This window comes from Labeo rohita, unplaced genomic scaffold, assembly GCF_022985175.1.
Source record: "Labeo rohita strain BAU-BD-2019 unplaced genomic scaffold, IGBB_LRoh.1.0 scaffold_98, whole genome shotgun sequence".
Lineage (NCBI taxonomy): Eukaryota > Metazoa > Chordata > Actinopteri > Cypriniformes > Cyprinidae > Labeo > Labeo rohita.
Window position 1 is genome coordinate 56,753 of NW_026129942.1, and position 26,914 is coordinate 83,666.

Genomic DNA, 26,914 nt, shown 5'->3' on the forward strand with positions numbered 1-26,914 from the left:
AGCATATGTTAAAAAGTGTACGTGTGACATAATTACCATGAAAAAGCACTTCTGGACTTTTGCAGACGTCTCGTAGGAACTTGAGTAAGAATGGTTTGAGCACTTCAGAGCAGCGGTAAAATGCTGTCAGAATGTAGAGTAACCGCCAGCCTTTCTGACAGCTGTCACTGGAGCACAACACAACCAAACATTTATAGCTTAACACAGAGTCCTATCAAACATGCAATAAAAATGGAGTTTCACATGTGTGTATCTCACGGTTTAGAGCTGGTATTGGCTGTAATCTGTTTGAGGACTTGACAGTACGCCTCATCCTTCATCAGTCCATATTCACCCGTTAACTACAAAAACAATTATGTATTTTAGTCAAATTAAAGCTATATAAAACACAACTGTAGGTCTATGTGCAGAGGTTGTGCTTTACCTTTAGGAAAGTGCAAACCACAAACTGCTCCGATTGGCCCCTGAGAGGATGATCTCCCATAAATTTCATTATGGCTACACCCAAAACAAAAACACAGAAATAAATCTTGAGATATGATGCATAACAAAAAATAACAAAAAAACAAAATAAAGCAGACTGTGTGGCTTTGATGCATCTCTTATCTTACCTAAGAAAATTTCAGACGCAACCCGGTTCATGTTGGGGTCAGTAAAGTCTATGAGAGACTCTAGAATAGGGTTCTGGAGAAAACAAAAAATCTAAAGTTTTATATGTGCATCTGGAGTATTTTCTATGCATATGTATGTGTACTATTGTTCAAAATTTTGGGATCAGTAATATTTATCTACATGTTTTTGAAAAAAAAGATTCTATTTGAATCAAAAATACAGTAAAAACAGAAATGTTTTGAAACACTACTTCAATTTAAAATAAAATGTTCTATATTTTAATATACTTCAAAATATAATTTATTCCTGTGATCAAAGCTGTATTTTCAGCATCATTACTCCAGTCTTCAGTGTCACATGATCCTTTAGAAATCATTCTAATATACTGATTTGCTGCTCAAGAAACATTTCTTCTTCCTATTATCAATGTTGAAAATCTGATACATTGTTTTCAAGATTCTTTGATGAATACAAAGTTAAAAAACAGCATTTATTTGAAATAGAACTGTTTTGTAACATGTCTTCACTGTCCTTTTTGATCTATTTAATGCTTCCTTGCTGAATATAATTATCCTTTTTTTTTTTAAAAAGACCCCAAACCTTTGAATGAAAGTGTAAATGCATACGTATTCGCGTGTATTTACATGTTTATGTATGCATAGTGGGCACATTACCTTGCTGAATTTCACCATCTCTGCAGGGTCTTTGTTTCCTTTACCTTTTTTGGACTTGTCTCTAAACGAATCACTAGTTACATAAAATATAAAATGACAACATTTACTTTTAGTCCTGAGTTTGACTTTGTCAGACTTTGGAAAAAAAAAAGTTTTTTTTTTTTTTGTATTATAATAGCAGTAACATCACTTTTACCTCTTGCTTCCATCTGACGTTCTGAAATATTTCCTAGCAAACTCCACTATGTTGTACTGGCTGTCCAAAAGAATATTCCCCTCAACTTCAGAGTCACCGAAATCCCCAAATCCATCAGACTGACAATCACAGAACAGACACGTTAAAAAGCATGTAATATTAGTAATATACATCAGACCAAAAAAATGTGAACAGAAAATTCACAATATTTATGTTCAAACATTTAGAAAATATTTAATACTGCATAAAAATAAAGGTTTAATTTCATTATATAACATATATTAACATAATATCAGCCATCAAACACCTTGTCATAGAGATATAGTGAATATACTGTATGAAGTGATATTGTGAATCTATACGTCTAGTGATGGGTCCAGTTCATGTGCAGCTGCAGTGGAGGCCACAGCGAGAGCGATAGCTCCTGACGCTGCCACTCGGCCCTGTCTGTCTCTCGGCTCGTCTCTCCTCTCTGCTGGGAGACTCAGGAAATCAGGAGCAGCTACAGGAACCACACACTCCATGGGGAATGCTCCACTCCGACCCTTCACTGCCCCATACCTCCAGCCTGGGAAAACATTCATAATCGATGGTTTGTCCTACATACATTGTATTTTTTTTTTTTAAATTAAAACAGACTATTGGAAATATTAATGTAGTACATTTGAAAACAAAATACCATTTCAGTCTCATGACAAAATATCTCTAACAGACAAAAAACAAAGAAAAATAATAAAAATATTTAAAATGTTAAATGTCGAACCAAAATCTGGTGTGCCTCTCTTCAGCTCCTCGAGGTAGATGACCTTTTTCTTCACCACGCAGCCATAACTCTGACCTGAAAAACAAACACACATGCAAAACATGAAAATGTTGCAGTTCTTCTTCTAAAATGCATGCACAGCGTTTTGCTGCAAAGCGTCTCGCTGTGATTATGCACTGTACGGCTCCCCTCACACATTTCCTGAACTATCAAGGATATTTATAAGCCTTTCCAAGGTTAACTGCTGCTCATCTGATGGAATGCAAATATTACGAGCTCCAATCAAGAGATTTTCCTGCACAGTCATTTCATTTACTGACTCAAAATTAAACAAAACCACTGTATACAAACATGTTTGGGGTCTCACATTAAAAAATGTGGGGTTTTCATGTTCTTATGCTCACCAATGTTGCACTTATTTGATCAGAAATACAATTAAAAAGTACTAAAAGTACTAAAATTGTTTTCTATTTTTATATATTTTAAAATGTAATTTATTCCTGTGATGTAAAGCTACATTTTCAGCATCATTACGCCAGTCTTCAGTGTCACATGATCCTTCAGAAATCATTCTAATATGCTGATTTACTGCTCAAGAAACATTTTTTTATTATTATCAGTGTTAAAAACAGTTGTGCTGCTTAATATTTTTGTGGATACATTTTTTTCAGGATTCGATTAATTGAAAGTTAAAAGAAACAGCATTTATTTAAAATATTTTGTAACACCGTAAATGCCTTTACTGTCACTTTTAATCCATTTAACAAATCCTTGCTAAGTAAAGGATTAATTTCTTAAAAAAAACAACAACAACTTACTAACCCCAAACTTTTAAACTTTAGTGTACTTAAACTCTGGGACAGGTTGGACTCAGCAATGTCTTGTATTTGGTTGTACCCAAGTGCACCTCTTCTTACCCTCCTCTAATCCATCCATGGCTTGCAGACGAATGATATCTCCTTTATGGAAGCTAAGGAGAGCTCTGTCCTCTGTGATGAAGTTTCTCTCTGCTACAACATACTCAGAATCCTGCAGAAGAAGTCAGAAGTATGGAATTGCATGTTTAAAGGGACAGTTCACCCAAAAATGAAAATTGCCCTATGATTTTCTCACCCTCAAGCCATACTAGTTGCATATGACTTTCTTCTTTCAGACGAATATAATCAGAGATATATTAAAAAATGTCCTGGCTCTTCCAACCTTTATAATGGCAGTGAATGGGTGTTGAGGTTTTGAAGTCCAATAAAGTGCATCCATCCATCATAAAAAGTACTCCACACAGCTCTAGGGGGTTAATAGGGGCCTTCTGAAGTGAACTGATGCGTTTGCGTAAGAAAAATATCCATATTTAAAACTTCATAAACCATAAAACTCTCCCGTGAATGCATGTATATTCATATTTAAAACTTTGCTAACTATTTTTCCAAAACAAAAGCACTGATTCACTTCAAAAGGCCTTTATTTATTTTCTGTAGGTGTTTGGAGCACTTTTTTGATGGATGGATGTACTTTAATGGACTTCAAAATCTCAACACCCATTCACTGCCATTATAAAGCTTGGAAGAGCCAGGACATTTTTTAACATAACTTTGATTGTATTCCGTCTGAAAAAAGAAAGTCATATACACCTAGGATGGCTTGAGAGTGAGTAAATCATGGGGTAAATTTCATTTTTAGGTGAACTATCCCTTTAAGAAATGACAAGAAGAAAAATTAAAGCACGTTCCGTACCTTCTTAAGATGAGAGATGAAGAGATCAACCATATGTTTGATCTGAGGTGCTTTGGCCGAGAACAAAATCAGTTTCTCATTCATCAGATTAAACTCCAGCATGTTTTGAGAGGGGATTGTCACAAACAGGATGTCTGTGTAGCTGTAGGAAAGCGTAAGAGTTTAGATGCTTTAGAAGGTGTACGGCTGACAGATGGTTAATGTCTGGAAGAATGATGCACCTGTATGGACGGAGCACTCGGAAGTAATCTGGAGCTGCAGTGCTGCTTTTTACTGTCTTTAGAAGCTTGATACCAGAGTGAGACACTGCCAGCACCTGCACTCCAGTACCCACACTGCCCTGCAAACACACACACACACACACACTGGTGACATATTGGCGATAAGCAGCATTGCATTCACACTAACAGTCTGCCAGGAAACGGAGCTCACAGAGGCAGGAAAAAGGCGAGAAAAATAAATCTCCCATGAATCCCTGGCAGCTGTAATCACAGCTTTCTTCACACTCTCATCCTGAACATCTGTGTTCGGCTCGATGCCATATTGTGCTATGAAACAAACAAGCATAATGTAATAACAGGTCAGTGTGGGTATCATAAACAGTAAACTGAACAAGATATCTTAAACAGAAATTAAAGTGTAAATTAATTCCTTCCTCACCAAACAAGGATTTCATCTTCTGCCTCTCCTCTTTAGTAATGCGCACACAGGCTTCTGTAAACGTGTCATTAACAATCTAAAAAACACAATTTAAAGATAAGAAATAATTATTTAAATATGTTTTAAAAAGTTAATCGATACTTTTATTTAGCAAGGATCCATACAATTAACTAAAAATGACAATAAAAAATGTATAATATTTCTATTTCAAATAAATGCTGTTCCTTTGAATAATCTATTATTCAAATAATCTTGAAAAAAAAGCACAGCTGTTTTTAACAATGATAATAGGAAATGTTTCTGGAACACCTAATGTGACCCTGGACCACAAAACCAGTAATTTCCATTGATGTATGGTTTATTAGGATAGGACAATATTTGGACGAGATGCAACTATATGAAAGTCTAGAATCTGAGGGTGCAAAAAAAATCAAAATATTGAGAAAATAGTCCTTAAAGTTGTCCAAATGGAAGCTCTTAGCAATGCATATATTACTAATCAAAAATTAAGTTTTAATACATTCACAGTAGGAAATTTACAAAATATCTTCGTGGAACATGATCTTTACTTAATATCCTAATGATTTTTGGCATAAAAGAAAAATCTGTAATTTTGAACCATACAATGTATTGTTGGCTATTGCTACAAATATACCCGTGCTACTTACGACTGGTTTTGTGGTCCAGGGTCACATATCGTCATATCATAATGATTTCTGAAGGATCATGTGACACTGGAGACTGAAGTAATGATGCTGAAAATTTAGCTTTGCATCACAGAAATAAATTATATTTTAAAATATATTCAAATAGACAACTGGTATTTTATACTGTAATAATATTTCACAATATTACTGCTTTTTTACTGTATTTTTGATCATATAACTGCAGCCTGAGAATAAAAGACTTCTTTACAATAATATAAAAAAACAGTATTGTACACTACCAGTCAAAAGTTTTTTGGACAGTAAGATTTTTAATGTTATTTTTATAAAGAATTCTCTTCTACTCACCAAAATGCGGCAAAACAGTAATACTGTGAAATATTTTTACTCTTTAAAATAGCTGCTTGCTATTTGAATATATTTAAAAAAGTAATTTATTCCTGTGACCAAAGATTTTTCAGCATCATTACTCCAGTCTTGAGTGTCACATAATCCTTAGAAATCATTCTAATATACTGATTTGCTTTTCAAGAAACCTTTATTATTACTATTATTATTATTATCAATATTTAAAACTGTTCAGTACATTTTTTCAGGATTCACTGATGAATAAAAAGATCCAAAGATCAACATTTACCTGAAAATAAAAAGTTTTTGTAACATTATACACTATACCATTTAAAAGCTTGGAGTAAGTATGATTTTTTTTTTTAGAAATGAAAACTTTTATTTCATTTATTTCATCAAGTGATGATAAAGACATAAATGCTTCTGAACTTTCTACTTTCTACTCAGCTGTTTTCAACATAATAATAATAAATGTTTTTTTGAGCAGCAAATTGGAATATAAGAATGATTTCTGAGGGATCATGTGACACTGAAGACAGTAGTAATGATGCTAAAAATTCAGCTTTAAAATCACTAGAAATAAGTTTTCTAATAAATACATTTTTACATTTATTCAACTAGAAAACAGTTATTTTAAATAGTAAAAAAATATTTTAAAATGTTACTGTTTTTGCTGTACTTTGGTAGTGAAACTTTGGTAGTAAAACTAGTGTATATTATAAAATAATATTTTTTTTACTTACAGTGTAATTAAAATAATTCTATATTGCAGCTGTAGAAATTTTATTTTTAGTTTTAATACTAAGGTTTATTTAGTACTGTGGAGTATCTCTCACCTGTTTGAATATGAGGTCCAGCACTAGAGGATGATTCCAAGTGTCTTTAGGATAGAAGACCTACAACAATTTGTACAACAGCGTTAGTTCAGAAACTGTGCTGTGTTTATAATGATCCACAAAACGATAATGAACACATTCATAAACAAATAATCATTTGAACACACACCTCCTTCCTGAGGTATATTTTCCAGGGAACATTTGTGTAGGTGTAATGCTCCTCTGTGCTGCTCCTGTGCAACTGCGTTTGGATGCTCTCAGTTTCCACTGGAAGATCTCTGGACACTGGTGTGTGTGAGAGAGATGGAGAAAGAGAGATGGTTGAGGGCATATGCACTTTAAATGTACACTGCTGTCCAAGTTAGGAGTCCGAAATTTTTTTAATGAATTTGAAAAAAGTCTCTTAAGCTCACCAAGGCTGCATTAATTTGATAAAAAAAAACAGTAAAAACAATAAAATTGTGAATAATTTACAATTTAAAATAACTTGTTTTTTATTTTGAATATATGTAATGTTTCATGTTTCATATGTAATTTACTCCTGTGATTTAAAGCCGAATTTTCAGCATCATTACTCCAGTCTTCAGCGTCACACGATCCTTCAAAAATCATTTGAATATGCTGATTTGCTGCTCAAGAAACATTTCAGATTATTATCAATGCTAAAAAGAGTTGTGCTACTTAATATTTACGTGGAAACTGTGATTCAGGATTCTTTGACTAATAGAAAGTTCAAAAGAAACACACTTATTTGAAATGAATAAAAGCGTAATAAAAGTCTTATTGACCCCAAAATTTTTAACGGTAGTTTAACCCGTATAAAAAGTAATTTTACAGTGTTAAAGTGATCAAATGGTTACACTATGATACTCTAATACATACATATATTCATATGCAATAGTATTTACATGGTACTCCACAGAATACCATGATAGTGTTCATAATAAGATAAAACCTTCATAATGCCAGGGTATTTTTGCAAGCTATATGTGTCTGTGTGTGTTTACCTGGTGGTGGTAAAGTCAGAGGTGGCTCTGGTGCTTTCTTCTTGCTGCTTTTAGTTGGTTTGAGGCCTCCATCTCTGGACACAGCAGCTGGAGTGGGAGGCTTTCTCTATACAAAGAGTTATTACACAGAGTAAGACAAAATATTTAACAAAAGTCTGCAAAGATACACACATTGTGCACAATACGACCAGGAATGTGTATAAAGGCCAATTTTGATTTAATGCTGACATTAAGTCCTTGTAATTAATACATTTAAATACATTTATAGTTAGTTTCAAACAAGACAAAACATGCTGAGATTTAAATGTTACTCTATAGAGATTTTGGACCAAGCGCCCCCTTGTGGAGTATAACTGAAGTAAAGAAGAGGTAAACACACCTGCGGAGGAGGTGGATTGTCCCTTTGTGTTTTTAGGATGTGCATTGCTTCATCATGTGGATTCATCTTCTTCACAAAACCTTTACCTTCTCGCCTGTTGTCAAACACATGGCATTATTTGAGTTAATAGGAATGACAATAAAATCATCTGATTGTATGAAACATAGGCGCAAATGCACAGGTAACATACCTCTGTATCTGCGGCACAGGTTCTGGGGTCGGCGTTTGATATTGCTTAATGATGTCTTTAATGTTGTGGCTGGGAATGATGTGCTCAGAGTTAGAGACCGAATATTTCACCACCTCTGTGCCAGGAGCCGGAGCAGATCGCATGGGACCTGTGATGGCAACAGGAGCTGAGAGAGAAATAAAAAGAGGGAAGGGGTTGAATTTGCAGTTTCAATTCTTGGACATAATCAATCTTGAATACACAGATATATAGTTAAATGCAATGACACACCATGTCTTTTGGCAGGCCTGCTGTCAAGGTTAATTGGTGCAGCGGGGGCTTGTTTCTTCCCTAATGTCCCATTGGATGATGCAGCCTGAAATTAATTTAGCCAAGGTAATAAATCATCAGCAAAACCAAAATCAAAGCTGTTCTTATGCTAAAACACACCTAGCAGTTAAACAGATATGCAGACTGGATAATTAAGGTAAAAAAAAAAAGGAATAGTGCACCTAAAAATGAAAATTACCCCATGATTTACTCACCAAGCCATCCTAGGTGTATATGACTTTCTTCTTCAAGATGAACACAATTGGAGTTATGTTAAAAAATCTCCTGGCTCTTCCAAGTTTTATTATGGTAGTGAATGGCTGTTAAGTTTTAAATCTGGATATTTTTCTTACACAAACGCATCGATTTGCTTTAGAAGGCCTTTATTAACCCCCCAGAGCCATGTGGAGCACTTTTTATGATGGATGGATGCACTTTTTTTGGGCTTCAAAATCTCAACACACATTCACTGCCATTACAAAGCTTGGAAGAGGCAGGGGATTTTTCAGTATAACTCCGATTGTATTCGTCTGAAAGAAGAAAGTCATATACACCTAGGATGGCTTGATGGTAAATAAATCATGAGGTAATTTTCATTTTTGGGTGAACTATCCCTTTATCCATAGACAATTAAAATGCAATTAGAAACTCTTTAGTTGCAGACTTATATGAAAATGACAGTAACAAGAATCAATAAAAGCAAACTAATTCATCTAATAGTATTATAATGTACAACACAACACACAACATTTAATTGCACAAACTGATTTTACACTATTGAAAGTTTATATACTACTTTCTAACAATTTGTGTCTGTAAGATTTTTTGAAAAAGTTATCTTATGATCACCAAGGCTGCATTGATTTGATTTAAAATGCAAATATTTGAAATATTTTTGCAATTTAAAATAACTGCATTCAATTTTAATATATTGTAATATGTAATTTATTCCTGGGATGCAAAGCTGAATTTTCAGCATCATTACTCCAGTCTTCAGTGTCATATGATCATTCAGAAATCATTCTGATATGCTGATTTCTTATTATTATTAATGCTGAAAATTGTTTTGCAGCCTAGTATTTTTATGGAAAAGTAAAAAACCTGGATTTATTTCAAATAGGAATCTTTTTTAACACTGCAAATGTCTTAAAGTCACCTTAGATCAATTTAATGCTTCAGTGCTGAATATAATAATTAATTTATTTTTAAAAAATCTAAAAATATATCACTGGCCCCAAACCTTGGAACAGTAGTGTATTTACATTCATTAACATTGATTCACAATCAATAATTTATCAATGAATCAAATAATCAATAAATCAAATAATGAATGACGATTTATTAACAATATTACTAGTCCACAAGTTCAAGCTTACAGTACAAAGTAGATACTATCACTGGAGTACCTTTGTGGTCGTGGTGCTCCGTGGCTGTGGTGTTGGGGGGCTGCTCTTCTTCTTCAGAGGCTCCTGTTGCTCCTCTAAGTTTCTGGGGGTGGCGTTGATTGAGGTGGAGGGGAGGGTCGGGTGGGGGGTCACAGGGGGGCTTGTATACACGGACAGGGGAAGTGGGGCATAAGGGCTGGGTGGGAGGTTTGCGTAGGGACTGGGAGGGATGGTGGGGTACGGGCTGGGCGGCAGTGTGTTGTAAGGAGTGGGTGGAGGGCTGGTTGGGGGGCTGGTGAGTGGAGACATCGGTGGACTGGACACTGGACTGGTCACCATAGCCATCGCCTGCATGGTCATCTGCTGAGCCTGAAGATGTCAAGAGAGTCAACAGACACAGGGTGATGTAAAATGCTTTTGTTTGTAGTCTTAGCTTTTGTCTTTTGGTGAAACTGTTTTTTATTTTGTAAATATTTTGTCATGTTGTATTACGTTAATCATTGTATTAATTGCAGTCTTACTAACAAGGCATATAACTATTAACATATTAAAATAAGCCACCAAATCTGTAAGCAAACATTCAAAAACTGAATTTGATAATAGATAAAAATAAACAAAATAAAAATTAAATAATATAAAAAATAATGATATGCTACTATAGGTTTTGTTGACATTTTGCTTTAGATTTTATTTTTATATTTTCCATTTTTATTTGAATTGTAAGTAATGTTGTGGTGTTTTTTTTTTGTGGTCATTTTTAGTAGCATTAGTTAATTTAGTTTCCGAATCAAATTAAAATGTATTTATAAAGCACTTTAAAACATCATATATAATAATATACAAAGATACAGATAATAAAAATAAAGCAAGAGCAAAATAAACTAAAATAAATTTATATAAATTAATCTGAACCTATAGTTAAATCACCTGTAAGTAAATTGGTGAAACAATATAATGGTAAGAATATTATTTTTTTTATTTTAGGGAGAATTATTGTTTAAATAAAGACTTTAGTACCATAATGACAGCTTGCTGGTTGATGATGGTTTGTTGCTGTTGGGCCATGACAGTCTGCTGCGGGTCTGATGGACAGAATTAAAAGACATAATAATGAATGTTTGGCCATCTATTTCAATTCCTGTAAAGCTGAAGGCATTTTAATTAGAAATACCTGGCACTGGTGGCACCGCTGGCATAACGGGCATGACTGAAGCACCTGGTATGGGTGGTAGAACTCTCACTGCTACAGAACACACATAGAGGAAAAATATTACACATACATGGCCATCACACCATTAATGTATGTCTGTAGGGATTCATAATTTGAGTTTAGCTCAAAAGATCAGCATAGCTGCTCATCAGGTTGAAATGATGATATGCTGCTGTCCCTAAAAGGCTTCTTAACTTTACTACCTGCTTGACCAGATTCACTAAGCCAAATTTATTTGAACAGCGCTTTTCACAATACACATTTTTTCAAAGCTGCTTTCCAGAAAATCATGGAATAATTCACCCAAAAATAAAAACTATCTAAAAATGTTCTCAACTTCAGGCCATCCTAGATGTAGATGAGTTTGTTTCTTTATCAGAACAGATTTACCACTACATCTCTGCATTACATTACAACCCTGCAGTGAACGGGTGCCATCAAAATGAGAGTCCAAAGAGCTGATAAAAACATCATAATAATCCACAAGTAAACCACTCCAGTCCATCAATTAATGCTTAGAAAGTTTTTAACTTTAAACTGTTGCTTCTAGCAAAAATAAGAGTCCTCTATCCATAACACTGCTGTCATTTTGTCTGAATGAGGAGAAAAATTTGCACATATTAAGCATCCAAAAAAGTTTTAAACAAATATTTTGGTTGATTATGATGTGAAAGGACAGAGGACAGACTTTTTCATTTGGCATTATTATGAATTATGGACTGTTATTTTAGCCAGAAGCAATGGTTAAAAGTTAAAACGCCATAATAATAGACTTGTCTCTTACAAACACACAGCTTTTCACTTCAGAAGATGTTAATTGATGAATTGGAGTTGTGTGGATTACTTTTGGATTATTGTGATGTTTTATCAACTGTTTGGACTCTCATTTTGACGGCACCCAATCAGAGCAGCCATTGGTGAGCAAGTGATATAATACTAAATTTTAATTTTTGAATGATCTATTCCTTTAATGGTTACATTTTTCTTAATATTTTCATGCCTTACAGTAGAATTTAGCAGATTAGAGCTGGGTGATTAAATAGTTTTCATTTTGTGATGATATGTGACCATGGACCACAAACCAGTCGCTGGGGTATATTTGTAGCAACAGCCAAAAATACATTTTATGGGTCAAGATTATTGATTTTTCTTTTATGCCCAAAATCATTAGGAAATTAAGTAAAGATCATGTTCCATGAAAATATTTTGTAAAATTCCTACTGTAAATATATCAAAACTTGCATTGCTAAGAACTTCATTTGAACAACTTTAAAGGCAATTTTCTCAATATTTAGATTTTTTTGCACCCTCAGATTACATGTATTTAAATAGTTGTATCTCCAAATATTGTTCTATCCTATCAATGGAAGACTTATTTATTCAGCTTTCAGATGATGTGTAAATCTCAATTTCGAAAAATTTACCCTTATGACTGGTTTTGTGGTCCAGGGTCACATATAATCAAGCAGTTGAGATTTGCTATATAGTATATGTTGCCCTATACGAGTACACATGTATGTGGAAAAAGAAGGCCATACTCATACATCCAAATTTATGTAAAGATGTGGGTGACAATATAGTTACATTTTACGACAAAAAAATCAGGCCATTCAGATTTTCTATACTGTACAGTATATATATCGCTTTATGTGAATGTATTGTATGTATGCAGACAAAGTTGGACTAGTTTTGCTGGCAGTCCAGCATAAACCAACATAAACCAGCCTGGACCAGCAAAGAAATTGTTTCAAAAGAGAGCATTTAATTTATGCACCTCCAGGCTGAAGAGCAGCTGAGACATTGACCCTAGCAGGAGACGGTGCTTCATCGCCACCTACACCACCTCCACCCTTCATCCTACCAGACAACACTGATGCATCAAGGTCCTAAATAAAAAAAAATATATAATCCGGTTAGTTACTCTCCTTCAATGTACTTCCAAAAAGAAAAAAAAGAAAAAACTTTGATAATATAATATACAAAGATAGTCAGGCTAGAATGTCAGGCAAAGTCAGGCCTTCACACATATCAAACTGTTTTTAATCTCTTTCTGTAACAGATATTAGAGAAATCTAATTATTTTAACTTGTGTGTACAGTTTACAGTGGTCTCTGTCTTTCTCTCTGTGTGGGATAAGCCTCATTAAAAAAATTACAGCCTCATTTGCTTACTTATTTCCTAGTGCTGTGTGTAAAATGACCATAGGAAGCCCAGCCAAACACACACACAAACCCACAATCAACATTACCATAAACGAGACTGTGTGAATTACAGTAAGCCTGTAAAGCAATCTTCCATACTCTCACTCTCTCCTATTCACATCTGTGTGCGTAAGTTAATCAGTTGACACCGTACCCCAGTTCCATCAGACAGAACTGGGTCAAACAGGCTGTCCAAATACCGGTCCATCCCTCTCTGAGTGCCATCATAGGGCGGTTCTGAGTCTGATAAAGAGACAGAAGACAGAGAAAGTGAACACAAAAATGAAGGTTAAAGTGAGAATGTGAACAGGAATTCATATTTTATAATGTAAAAATCTGTATCTTTCAATTCTAATACAGTAAAATTATTTAAATATACTTTACATATTTAATAGATCAAAAGTCACAACAAAGACATTTATAATATTTATAGTACAAAATATTTATATTTCAAATAAGTATTGTTCTTTTGAACATTTTACTTAGGGTCAGAGGGAAAAAAGTACATTTGATAGTTACCCAAAAATCTCTTCAATCTAAGTGAAGACAGGTACACAAGTAAAACAGAAAGTTGTTAATGATCAGTGACCTGTGCATTCACCCCTGCAAGACCCCTTTAAACCTGTATAATGTTTCCCATTCTCAAGACACGCACACGGAAAGATTACAAGAACACCATCAGGGTTAGTTTAGCTGTATGTAATCTAGCCATTCTGTGTGTATCTGATTCTACTTTACATGCAGGGCTGTAGATCTGCTACTGCTGATTAAAGCAGGGGCTGTAGTTTAGTGTTTCTTGAGGTTATGCTCGGTTATTCACTGGCGGGCCAATTGGAGCGATAACAGTCGCTGGCCAATCAGATTGGGAGAGGGTCAACGACTTTATGTCCTTTCACTTAGGAACTGATGTATGTTGTGCTTCTTTTAAAAGACTGAAAGGCTACCCAGATTGTAGTGGCCTTCAGAAATTGGTAGACTGTTGGTTGCAACGGCGCTCGTTCGGTTGGCATATGAGAGCGGTCCATCCTCATCCTCATCAAATCCACTGCCAAAGAGACTACTGCATATAAACATATGTGTTAAACACTGTCACAACAAAGCAGTACAATGAAAACATAAATATGCGTAAACTAAATATGCGTACATGCTCGCGTTAGGTCGTGCCTTGCTGGGGTCTTCGGTAGAGATTATGAAATATGTTTTTTGTTTGGGGAAGTCTGGCAGCAACTCCAGGTCGCACACCAGATCCAGAACATAATCGTGACCCTCTAACTCCACCCACTGCGCCGGCTCCTTCATCAGAACCGACCAACCCCATCGACTCTCAGTGGACACGCCCCTGCAGGATGACCAGTACCATGATTACAAGTCTGTGGCCATCATAAATCACACAAATGTCTGTGAAATCTGTCAATTATATCTGCAGACTGCTTCGGACTTTCGGCAACTAGCATAGGGAACCCCAGGTATTGAGACTTGCATGGCTTAATATAATGCAAATGAAAGAAAAAAGACGATGAAAGATTGTCGTTATTTTAAAAAATCCACATGGTTTTATACATATGAGACCCTGGACCACAAAACCAGTCATTAGGGTCATTTTTTTTTAAACTGACATTTATACATCATCTGAAAGCTGAATAAATAAGTTTTCCATTGATATATAGTTTGTTAGGACAATATTTGGCTGAGATACAACTATCTGAAAATCTGGAATCTGAGAGTGCAAAAAAAAAATTAAATATTGAGAAAACCGCCTTTAAATTTGTCCAAATGAAGTTCTTAGCAATGCATATTACTAATCAGAAATTAAGTTTTCATGGAACATGATTTTTACTATGATCTTTATCCTAATGATTTTTGCCTCAAAAGAAAAATTGATAATTTTGACCTACACAATGTATTTTTGGCTATTGGTACAAACATACCCGTGCTATTTAAGACTGGTTTTGTGGTCCAGGGTCACATATTTTGGACTATGGGGGGCGCCATGGTTTAAATAACGTGAAATGGTTGCACTCTATGAGCTACTGGCAGGGTTGCCAGGTATTCACAACAAAACCCACACAATTGCTACTCAGAACTAGCCCAAAAGTGTCCCATTAAAAATTGCATTCCGGGGGGTAAAATACAATTTTTTTGGTGGGGTTCCCCTCAAGAAATTAGCATTCCAGGGGCTAAATATTAAGTTATTGGGATCGCTTCAACCCGTAGCCATGAAAAACAACCCGCAGCAACAGTGTTAAAGTAGCCCAATTCCACGGGAAAACCACGGATTTGGCAACACTGGCTACTGGTGCTACCTGTTGCTATTTTTACCTCAACACAACTTGGAATAAGCAACTCGGAAAGTAAAACATTGATACAATGCCACACTGTGTGGCTTTTGGTTGTAATTTTCAGCCGAAGGGCAACAAAAGAAGCAATGTAAGGCTTCCTAGCGATAAGAAGTGGAGAAAAGAATGGGAAGATGCCTGTGGACGAATAAAACTTCTTAAAGACCTGTGTCTTTATTCTCTCTACTTTAGCCCTGATGCCTTTGAGGTTTTTAGTAGAGCACAGCTACTAAAAGAGCTTAGAAATGGCAGAGACAAGAAATGCTAGATGCCATCCTGGCAGGATATAAAAATGCAGACACTTGTCAAGACGTTGCAGCCACTGAAGGAATTTCTTAACATGGATTTCACTCGATATCCGGGGGCATTTAGACTCCTTGTGGGGAAAAACTGATTTGGTTTAAGCCTAAGCTTATATCCATCACCACCTGTAAGCTCTTTCAGTAGCTGTGGTCATCATATCAATATTTTACATTCAGGGTTGTTTTGCGGTAAAAATAGCAACAGGTAGCAGCAGTAGCTCAGTAGCTCATCGAGTGCAACCATTTTACATCATTGAAATAATGGAGCCCACCATAGTCCAAAATATGTAAAAAAAAAAAAAAAAAAAAAAAAAAAAACTATGTGGATTTTTTAAATAACGTAAATCTTTCATGGGTTTTAACGTAAATCTTTCATGGGTTTTCTACTACATATTTCAGTAAGAAAAATAATTTATGTTATATTAAGCCATACAAGTCTTAATACCCAGGGATTCTTTTAAGATGATACATTTTCAAGGAAATCTCTAAAAATTCAGCAGAAAAAAAATACCTGTGTTGTAGCACGTCTCCAGCAAGGCCCTCACCACTGGTCCAGGAATGGACAGGACACAGGAAAGACACACCTACGAAAAAACAATCAAATATTCTGAAAATATTCTGATATTCTGGTCTCTAGATACATTTCGGCTTCCTCCTTGAGTCTAAATCTTTGCTTTTTTATGTTCTTCCAGACAAAAAGCATAAGCCTAATTGCTTAGAAAACCATAAGCATACCTTTTTCCCAATCTAAACAGACTTGAGTATCCAAATTGGCTATGAAATACAGATAATTAACTAATTGTGATACACACAGTTAGTCTGAAATGACAGGTTATAAAAAAAGTTTAAAATATTTGTATTGTTCTAGTATTAGTATTGTCACACAGCTATCATTTTACTTCAAAGAATGATTTATCCACTGGGGTTGTATGCTATTACTCCCACGATCGCTGTGTGTGCTTTATGGAGCATCAACATTTCACAGTCCATACACTTGTAATATAAAGTCATACAAAGAATGGCATAAGAGTGAGTAAATGATCAGAAAATGTTCATTTTTGGGTGAACTATCCCTTATTTTTTATTTAACACTTCATAATTAACACACAGGGAAAAAATCTCCAATGAGAGATCATTAATATCTTTAGCTAATAATGGTTATGCAGTTGTAAGAGAGTTGACGGGTGGAAACAATAGTCAAGATAATGCAGACTGACCATCTTATCTGTACTGGCGCACACACACATGTGCTCATCCACATTCCAGACACACACACACTATCATATATCGACTAATCTGCTCCAGTCCAAACAGGCGAGGACAGAGAGACAGTGTAACTGGATGAGAAGAGGAGTGAAATAAAGCAGAGAGACAGAGAGCGTGAGCGAGATTAGATGAAAGAGGAGAGGCTGAAAGAGAGATATAGGGAATGACAGAAGAAGAGATTAAAGAGATGAGAGGAAAGAATGGACAGATGACACCAGTCCTGATTTGCATCCTGGCCTGATAATAACATGCATTATTTGACAGAGACAGATGATAGGGAAAGGAAATTGAGGAGAGAGAGAGAGAAAACTACGGAGCCCCTTAAGGGACATGGTGGTGAAAAAAATCAGAGTGAGTGAAAAAAAAATTCAGGGTGGGAGGAAAAATATTTTTCAGATTTTTTTGCGTTCCCTCGCAAAACTTTGCGTTCTCTCGCAAAACTTTTGCGTTCTCTCGCAAAGTTTTTTGCATTCCCTCGCAAAACTTTTGCGTTCTCTCGCAAAACATTTGCGTTCCCTCGCAAAACTTTTGCGTTCTCTCGCAAAGTTTTTTGCGTTCTCTCGCAAAACCGGTTGGGTTCGGACAAACACTTCCTGTTTACTCAGCTCAGTATGTTCACATAGCCTAGGCTATTTTAGTTCCCTGCACTTCACAGCAAATCCTTTAAATGTAACCGTATTCAGAACAGACCAAAAACTAAAACCAAAAAACTATAACTTATTCATTTTTAACGAATAAATATAATATAATGCAGTATATAATAATAGGTATAAGCTTATAGCTATAAATAAACTAAAAGAAATAATTTAAAGCGAAACTGAAAGTATGGGCTCACGTATGGCTGTCCTTCAGCACAAATCCAAATGTTTCCATATTCACAATGTATTTGCAGCTAAACCATTAAATTAACCGGGCGTACGTTCCAATATCGACATGAAAAAATCAAAGTGAACAAAAATGTGCCGCAGTGGATCGGACCGGTGCTCACCCTGTACGACACAGACTAATACAGAATATTTAAACTGACTAGTGTAACTTTGTATCTGTTTGGGTGATTCTGTGTATTATTTTAATAATGAACAGGCTGCGAGGCGCCGGCGCGATCAAATAGCTGATATATAAAAACTGTAAAAATATATACATATATATATAAAATATAAAAACTGTCTTCCATACAGAAAAATACCCTGTGCGAGTTATTGTTTTTCGTGTTTAAAATAGGAGAATGCAATATCCAAACGACTGCAAATGCAACATTTATTTTATATAGCAGTTCAACAAAAAGGGTAATATTAAGTGACATTTTAAATGTAGCCTACATTTTAAACACATGATGTTTGTTATATTTAACGAAATAATAATAGTTCCAACGAAATCCGCAACAGAACTGGCGTGTCTCCAAGCAACAGCGGTGTTTCGTTTCTGAATTAATCTGCAGCTTTGAACCATTCGGAGAGTCCGTGATTAATAACCCATTCATAACTACAACCATTTGCTTAGTTATTGAATGAATGAATGAATGAATGACGCGACGCCTTGCTCATTAAGACAGTGACATGCCGCCACCTACTGGAACGTTTGAGAACCACTAGTTTAATGGATTACTTCATTAATTGCCTATTTTTAATAAAACATAAAATGTTGGCTTTTTATATCATTGTCTTCTTATATTAAGCTAAGGTACATTGGATATATTTTTAATAATTCCATATTTGGTCTTTTTTTTTTTATCAACGTCTTCATAAAGCCGCGTTTTCTTTATGGGAGGAAAAGGCTTAACATGCAATTTAGAGCTTTCTGTTCATATTCGGGGCTTACCTGCTTTCCTACATTTAAAATGTATAACAAACTCTATACCGAGTTCGGCCTTTTATACTCTATTATCCCGTTAAGTTTTCTTTCTGGGGGATACGCTTAACGTGCAATTTAGCGGGTTACGTTTATATACTGAGCTATTCTGGTATATAAGGTGTGTACTGAACTTGGTCCTACAGTGGTTTACATTTTAGAATGTCCCAAAATCGTGCCTTGGTGTATTTATATAATAGCCTACTTGAGTCCAAGTTCAGAATCAAACTCTATGAGTCGCTCAATTGCGAACGTGCAATGTAGGAACCACTACAAGCTGTAAAGTTAACAGATAGTGATTGTCCGAACTCAACTGGTTTTGCGAGAGAACGCAAAAAAAGTTTTGCGAGAGAACGCAAAGTTTTGAGAGAGAACGCAAAAGTTTTGCGAGGGAACGCAAAAAAGTTTTGCGAGGGAACGCAAAGTTTTGCGAGGGAACGCAAATGTTTTGCGAGAGAACGCAAAAAAATCTGAAAAATATTTTTCGTCCCACCCTGAATTTTTTTTCACTCACTCTGATTTTTTCACCACCATGTCCCTTAAGGGGCTCCGTAGAAAACAGCACCACCTATATCTCGGTTCAATGTTGCACAACTAGGCCACAGATCAGATTTACAACCCAGCTGGATGCCAGTAGTCAAGAATTATGTCTAATGGCTGTTGTTTTCTATCTGACATTGTAGCTTTGCTCCAAAACCTAATGAACTGCCTTAACAGAATATACAAATACATGTTTTGTTTTGTTTTTTTTTAAATATGCACATTCACTCTTAATTGTATGCCTAATATTTGGAAACAGCTCTATTAATACTTTGTCTTGTCACATTCAGTTATAAATTACATGAATCATGCAAATAAGCCTACATTTTTCAATTTAAAATGGTGAGATTTGACAAAAAAAATGCATCACTGGATTTTTTTGTTGGTCATTCTGTAAAACAGCTGTTAATAAACTATTTTAAGGGAGGAATTTTTTAGCTTTTCCAATTTTGTGGTTTAAAGGGTAAATTTGAAGTAAGGTGGTGGCATGCCAGCTAAGTGTGAACTGAAAGGTGAAATGAAAATCAATAATAATAATCAATAATTTGAAACTGGGTTTTCCTGAGTTTGTTACAGAAATAGTTCAACCAGAAATGGAAAAAAAAAGCTGATTGCATTCTGATGACACTCATCTATTGGTAAGCAAGTGATATAATTTCTGGAAATTTGTTCCAATGAAGAAATGAACTCATCTAGATTTTAGATTGACTGAGGGTGAGTACATTTTTAGCAAACTTTATTTTTAGGGAACTATTTCTTTAACTGTGCCTTTTTGTTCAGTGGCTACGGTGCACATTTATTCTCTTCTCTTCGTTATACAAGCAAGATCTTACCATCAAAACAATGCACCTGGAGCACCATGTGTGCTTTCTTGCGGGTGGCAGTCCACTCTAGCAGGGATGGCGGGTATGTTCGAGATGCTTCAGGGACTAGGTGTGATTTCTGCATGGCTTGGATGAGTTTGTGTTGGCACAATGCCTTAAAGCCATTTAGAGCATAGTCTGACACAAATCTGACAGAGACAGAGGCAGAGACAGTTCATCAACTGTTTTGTCACTAAATCTCACATTGCATTGTTTGTACAGAATAATCCATCAGTGATGTCTTCATTTTATTCATAACTGAAACTGTGTGAAAAGGTTAGACTTGAGGTCAGTAAGATTTTTTAAAAGAAATAAATACTGTTATTTAGTAAGGACACATTCAATTGATCACAAGTGATGGTATAACAATGTTAAAGTCTATATTATTTCAAATACAAGCTATTCTTTTGAACTTTCTATGGCTGCTGGAATAAATTACATTTTAAATATAATGTAATAATGTAATAATATTTCACAATAATCTCACAATAATTTTTGATCAAATAAATGCAGTCATGGTAAGAATAACAGACTTCCTTTGAAAGCTTGCAAAAATAATCTTACCCACCCCAAACTTTTGAACAGTAGTGTATGTGTTTGTATGCGTATTCTCTCACTTTAGCAGGTACTTCTCCATCTTCTCAGACGGGGCAAAGGAACTCAAACAGGCGGCCATCAACAACCAGCCTCTCTCTGCATTTCTGGTGTTTTCATTCCGCCACACCTGATTGGCTAGCTGCGCTAGGATCTCATCTCTGATTGGTGGAGTGGCAAGGCCTCTCTGAATGATGTAATTTCCAAACAGGTTCTCTTGAGCTCCATTCAAGTTTGGATCTCCCATGAAACGCAAAATCTGTCAATCACAGATATTAAGATTCAGCAACAAAACTGCAAGAGAATTATAAAGTGCTGATAATGAGGTTACTGGGTTTATTATTTATGTAACATTACCAGTATAAACACATCAAGAGCATCCTGTTTCAGATCATCTTCTAGCCGGGTCAGTGAGTTCTCCAGCGGTGCTGTTAGCATCCCGAACTGCAATTCCTGCACACAAATTAGACAAATTTGACTGTTATGTCCTTAATGAGTGAATTGTAAGTATTATCAAAGTCCCTTTAAGACAACTCATTGTCTTAAAGTCACTCGGCGGCCATCCTTGAAATGCCTCTCGGGCATGCAAGTGCAGCTCTTATCTCATTGAATGGAAAAACAGCAAATTCTCCAAAACTGTTCACCAAGCTTACAATTAAATTTCATATTTGAAATCACCAATGAAATCTGACAATAACTGCTTCATAAATGTTCTTCCTTATGCTCCAATAGCATTAAAAGCCAGTGCACATGCGCAGTCCTGAGTGCACGTCTCAGAATGCTGACTGTTTCTATAGCAACCAGGACTTCTAACGGGAGCTGTAGTGATGCGCCAATTTTACCAATTAGCGATTGGCTCTTTTACTCAGAGGTGGTATGATGCATGTGTGTGTGTGTACTTGTTTGTGCTACATTATGGGGACCAAATGTCCCCACAAAGATAGTAAAACCTGAAATTTTCGGCCTGTGGTCCCCACAATGTTAAAAAATGATTAAAAATAGTAAATGATGTTTATCTGAAAGTGTAACGATGCAAACATGTTTTCTGTGAGGGCTAGGTTTAGGATTAGGGTTGGGTTAGGGGATAGACAATATCGTTTGGTCAGTATAAAATCTATAGAAGTCTATGGAAAGTCCCCACAATTCACAAAAACAAACGTGCGTGTTTGTGTGTGTGTGTTAGCAGGCAGGACACTGACCCTGAAATGTGTACGTATATATTTGGTCATCAAATGGTTGTTGATGTCCAGCGGAAGAGTGAGCTGGGGGTCCGTTTGTATTCTAGGAGCCTGAACCAGAGCCAAGCAGTCTGAATGACGCTCCCTACCAGCTAACAAGAGAAGAAATGGCAAAACATAGGTTTAATATTATTTAAAAATTTATGGGTAATTTATGATCTCGTTTTACATTATGTGCATCATTTTTGTTTTTCAAATGCAAGTTCACTGTGTTAAATATACCTGTATAGTATATATTTTTTTAAATTTAAGTTTTAGTTTAAAGCAATAGCACATCCTGCCTCAACCAGCGGCATGATTTGAGGTATCATTCATGCCTTTAGCATAAGCTGAGGACAAGCTATGTGCCAAAGTCTGAACAAAGCTTGAGATATAATAAAAGTGATGTCTTATAATAAAAGTGCCTTAGCAAATACCATTAATAATAAGAAAGACAGCTTTTTACACACTGGGAAATTGTGAATAACCTGCTGTGGCCTGTAACAATCCTCCCAACTCTGCAGGAATAACCAGCTGAGTCACATTTACCACCTCCCTGCTTGTTCGCTCCTACAGAAAAGAGGAAACACATTACAGAATCTCATTTTAGGAAAAGTGGAACATGTTTGGCTGGGTATTGAAAATCTGAAATTTGAAGAACACTGAGTTCTGTCAGTTTGAAAGTTTAATATATTAAAATACAAACTTGTTAATACTGCGAAGAGACACTAGGGTGATAAAATAAACATAACTGGTCGTTATCTAATAATGAGCACAGACTGTTCTTTTACCAGTTCAATCCTTCTCCTCTCCTCTTCTGCTCTCCTAGCTAAGAGGAGGTTGATCTGTAACAAAACAATGAGCCAAAATCAAGCATTAAAAATGTGGAAAAACAGAATCTGAATTCACATTAATAAATTGCTTATTTTTAATCACACTTAGTGAATTAACAGTTCGTTATTAGGTAACGTACCCTTATGTATCGTTTGCGATTGACAATAAGTCGGACCATTGCACGGTGCTTGATTAGGTATATACGCATTCGCAGAAACCGCCGCCTAAAAGGCACAAAGAGAGTAAGGGAAGTTTCAGCTATTTCAATTATTATTTCTCCTTACAGGAAAAAAACAGATCATAAAGTGATCAAATCAAGATATGGAACATGGTTAACCAGCTCAAACCAGGCCCTCATAAGTTTAATCTTGGTGGCCTACTAATACTGCCAGACTGACTTCATCCTTACTGATTGGTGGTCCAACTGATCAATCATGTACACTTAGGTTAGGCCAGCTAATGACTAGTTAATGTCCAGTTTCAACAAGCTAGATACCTTGTGAAAGCAGCTACAATCAAAAGCTAGTGTTCATATCCCTGAACTGCACAATAGCACCTGGATAGCTGTAAGTCATATTACAAATTTAACCACAAACATGGCATTGAATCGACATAAGCAGTAGGTAGTTTACCTGGCCAAGAAGCCCTTGCAGTGAGCCTGAAGTTTTGTCATGTCCGCACGAAATTTGAGGAATTTCTTCCGGACAAAATACATCCGCACATAACGCTGAAGGGTCAATGCAGCTACATGCATCATACGATCACGTTTACTCTCCAATAATTGATAGACGTTCTCCCTTAGAAAGAGCTGAGAGTAAAAAAATATATATGATTAAAGCAAACATTGTTTTTTGTTAATATTCTGATTTAGACTGTATTTGTATATTTACTGTTTTCATTTTAAGGTTTAATAATTGTTGTGTGGGTGTGTAATTTCTATTATGTTTTATTTAAAATTAGGATTACAATTTATTTTAAGGTGTCCTTGTTACAGTGTAATTCCATTTAATTGCTAATGGTGGATATTTTGATGAATCGAAATATGTAAACTGTTTTTGTAATAAAATATGTTTTCGTAGTTTGTGTTATCCCTTATCAGTGCAAAATTATCATAAATTAAAAAGGATTCATGCCAATATTGTCCAAAACCCTACTTTTCTAGGGCGTTTCCAAGCGTTTGAAGGGCAGTGTATATATATATTTTTTATTTGTATTTTTAAGAAGGAACAATTTTGGCATCCTTAAGGTCCTTGCACAATTCTTGTCCAAAATTTTTGCACTTTAAAAAAATATAAATACAACTTCACGACGTGTCAATTTATACACTGCCTCTGAAACTTTCGTATTCGGATAAAAAATTCAGATTTGTTCAATTTTCTGTGTTTTTCGCATCCGAAAAAATCTGTATGAATATTTTGGATGCAGTGTGCAAGGACCTTTAGGGGCCGTTCACACAGAATGCATTTTTCCATTCCAATGCGGTACTTTTCTATTGCATTTCTATGTAAACACGTCTTAGATGGATGCATCTTTTGCAGCGTCAACACATGAGCGTCACATTTTTGAAATGCAGTGTAAAGTTAAGAATTTCACGAGCTTCACTGCTCATCAATGTTAGTTCTAAAACAGCGGACCAATCAGAAGACCCCATAGGTGGGGTAAGTTTTGCAAGCTTTTGTTTACATTATCAAGTTGCCATGGCATCTGTTTATTTGATGGCAACATGTCGGAGGCATTCTGTGCTGCGCTTTTTTAAAAAAACATTCCTGAGCGGCTGTATGTTGTATTTTTAGATGCAAAGAAAAATTCAGTGTGAACGGCCCCTTAGAAGTGCTTTATTGTTTATTGTGTCATTCCGCTTACCTTTGACACACCGACTTGATAGTCTCCTTTGTTGACTGGGCAGAGCTTCATTAACATAATGACACAGTTATCTCCATCTGGAGGTGGTGGCTTCTTCATTCCTAGTAGGGCTTTGTACCTGGGGACACATTGGCAGAGATAATTTATTCTGAGATGCTCTGTTCTATATGCTGGCACACGTACTGTATATTTATAGCACTAGACTAGATTACACAGCGTACCGCACTGCATCCATAAGTAACAAGCACCAGCTGTTGAGTAGGATACCTGTTTAAGAATTTATGGAACGGCACTCTGATTGGATAGCCCTCCTTCCTGATGCGGATTGTGTCCAAGATTCCTGAATATCTGAGCTGAGTAGCAACCAACTCAGGGTCAAATATACCAGGTTCCTGAAAATACATTTAGTTTATTTATACATCAGGGTGGTAACACAGAAACTCAGTAACAGTAATAGTGATGCTTGCCTAATGTCTGTTCATACCTTGTTATTATTTGGCTTTATGCAGCGCACAAAAAATGGGTTGCACCTGAAAAAAAGTGAGAAAAACAGGATATTTAACTAAATCAGTCTCCTAAAAAAACAACAAATACATGTATGCATGTGTATGTGCTGATGTGAGTTTGTAATACTCTCTATCTGTGTTTGCATGAGTGTTTAAGACCTCTCCATCTTGTCTAGGAGCTCCTGTAGTGATTGCTGGAACTTGGCGGCCACAGTAGAGGGCTGATATCTCCGAGTCACTGAGCTGTTCCTGTTCGTGCTGCTTTCAGCATCTCCGCATGCTTTATAAAGAGATTGGACACCATCTAGAAAACACACCCACATATGCATATTAGAAAAATACCCTCACATTTATACTTCAGCTTTACATAAAACAGATCTATGCACATGCATTCTTAGCTTCTAATTTTTTTCTTTATAAAATTGCTGTAGAAAAGCAAAAATAGTCTATGCTCTAGCACACACACACAAAGTCACATGTACAGATGCATGCATGCAGATACATTGACTCACTCGATTCTGGCTCTGCATAAACAGATCCAATACTTCCTGCCGAACCTGATCATAGTTCTTATCCAAGAATTTATGGACCTAAAATCAGTATAATCTTTTGTGAGATTTTGTTTTGACAAGCTGCTACCATTAAAATCTCAGTTGCAAGTTGGAAATTAATTAAAAGTTAAAAAAAAATACTGCATGTGTAATTTGTACATCTATTACCTGGTAAGTTACACGACCAGCATAGTGATAGACAGTAAACTCTGGCAGTGGCATTTTTGGCTTGGAGTAAAGGGGGTTGTTTCCATGATGATAGTGGCACTTCTGAAGGAAGGTGTTGTCAGTGGCCTGTCAGCAAATGTTCAAACATGTAGTGTTAATATTTTGTTTTTTCCCCCATTTATCCCCATTCAACATTAAAATTTAAGTTTGCAACCTGTGGAAAGCAGCTCTGGTCATCAAGGATGCGGAGTATCCCATGGGGCTTTGCAGCGATAAGGTCTATGCATGCCTGGTTGTCAGTGAAGGTCAGTTCTTTCCAGTTGATTTGCTCTCGACTGTACTCTTCCTACAGATACGTGCAGAAACATTAATGCAGTTTAATGTTTGAAACCAGTATTTCAGAGAAATCACAGATTGGAGTCAGTAAGATTTTTCTTTAAAGAAAATGCTTTTATTCAGAAATTATGTATTAGATTGAATAAAACTGAGAGTAAAGACATTTATTATGTTATAAAAGAAAGAAATTAAGCAGTACACCTGATTTTATCATTGATAATAATATGAAATGTTTCTTGAGTACCAAAACAGCATATTAGAATACTTTCTAAAAGATCATGTGAAAATGATGACTGGACTGATTTTTGCAGAAAATTCAGGTTTATTTTAAAATATATAAAGATAGAAACAGCTATTGTAAATTCTAATAATACTTCACACTATTGCAGTTTTTACTGTATTATTAATTATTTTTATTATTATTTATGCATTTATTTTTTTTACAAATAAATGCAGCCTCGGTAAGCACAAGAGACACTAAAAAAATCTTACGAACCCAAACTTTTGAACAGTAGTGTGCATAT

At 35.6% G+C, this 26,914-nt stretch overlaps 1 protein-coding gene across 1 annotated transcript in view; it reads right to left on the bottom strand.

The window, feature by feature from the left end:
- Positions 1–26,914, bottom strand: part of myo15ab (myosin XVAb) — a 48,150-nt gene that overhangs the window by 4,094 nt on the left and 17,142 nt on the right. The window contains 43 exon segments of the mRNA XM_051105388.1: positions 37–167; positions 259–341; positions 425–498; positions 612–684; positions 1,287–1,359; positions 1,483–1,601; positions 1,845–2,050; positions 2,246–2,320; positions 3,163–3,274; positions 3,977–4,118; positions 4,198–4,316; positions 4,409–4,524; positions 4,637–4,712; positions 6,486–6,545; positions 6,655–6,770; positions 7,493–7,598; positions 7,872–7,965; positions 8,062–8,227; positions 8,332–8,416; positions 9,777–10,124; positions 10,773–10,837; positions 10,879–10,998; positions 12,740–12,851; positions 13,321–13,409; positions 14,111–14,226; positions 14,311–14,505; positions 16,316–16,388; positions 20,292–20,470; positions 20,939–21,174; positions 21,273–21,368; positions 22,115–22,245; positions 22,621–22,702; positions 22,924–22,977; positions 23,106–23,190; positions 23,599–23,774; positions 24,830–24,947; positions 25,097–25,221; positions 25,314–25,359; positions 25,495–25,600; positions 25,603–25,639; positions 25,848–25,925; positions 26,055–26,180; positions 26,269–26,400. Coding sequence (XP_050961345.1) covers positions 37–167; positions 259–341; positions 425–498; positions 612–684; positions 1,287–1,359; positions 1,483–1,601; positions 1,845–2,050; positions 2,246–2,320; positions 3,163–3,274; positions 3,977–4,118; positions 4,198–4,316; positions 4,409–4,524; positions 4,637–4,712; positions 6,486–6,545; positions 6,655–6,770; positions 7,493–7,598; positions 7,872–7,965; positions 8,062–8,227; positions 8,332–8,416; positions 9,777–10,124; positions 10,773–10,837; positions 10,879–10,998; positions 12,740–12,851; positions 13,321–13,409; positions 14,111–14,226; positions 14,311–14,505; positions 16,316–16,388; positions 20,292–20,470; positions 20,939–21,174; positions 21,273–21,368; positions 22,115–22,245; positions 22,621–22,702; positions 22,924–22,977; positions 23,106–23,190; positions 23,599–23,774; positions 24,830–24,947; positions 25,097–25,221; positions 25,314–25,359; positions 25,495–25,600; positions 25,603–25,639; positions 25,848–25,925; positions 26,055–26,180; positions 26,269–26,400 — 4,951 coding nt within the window.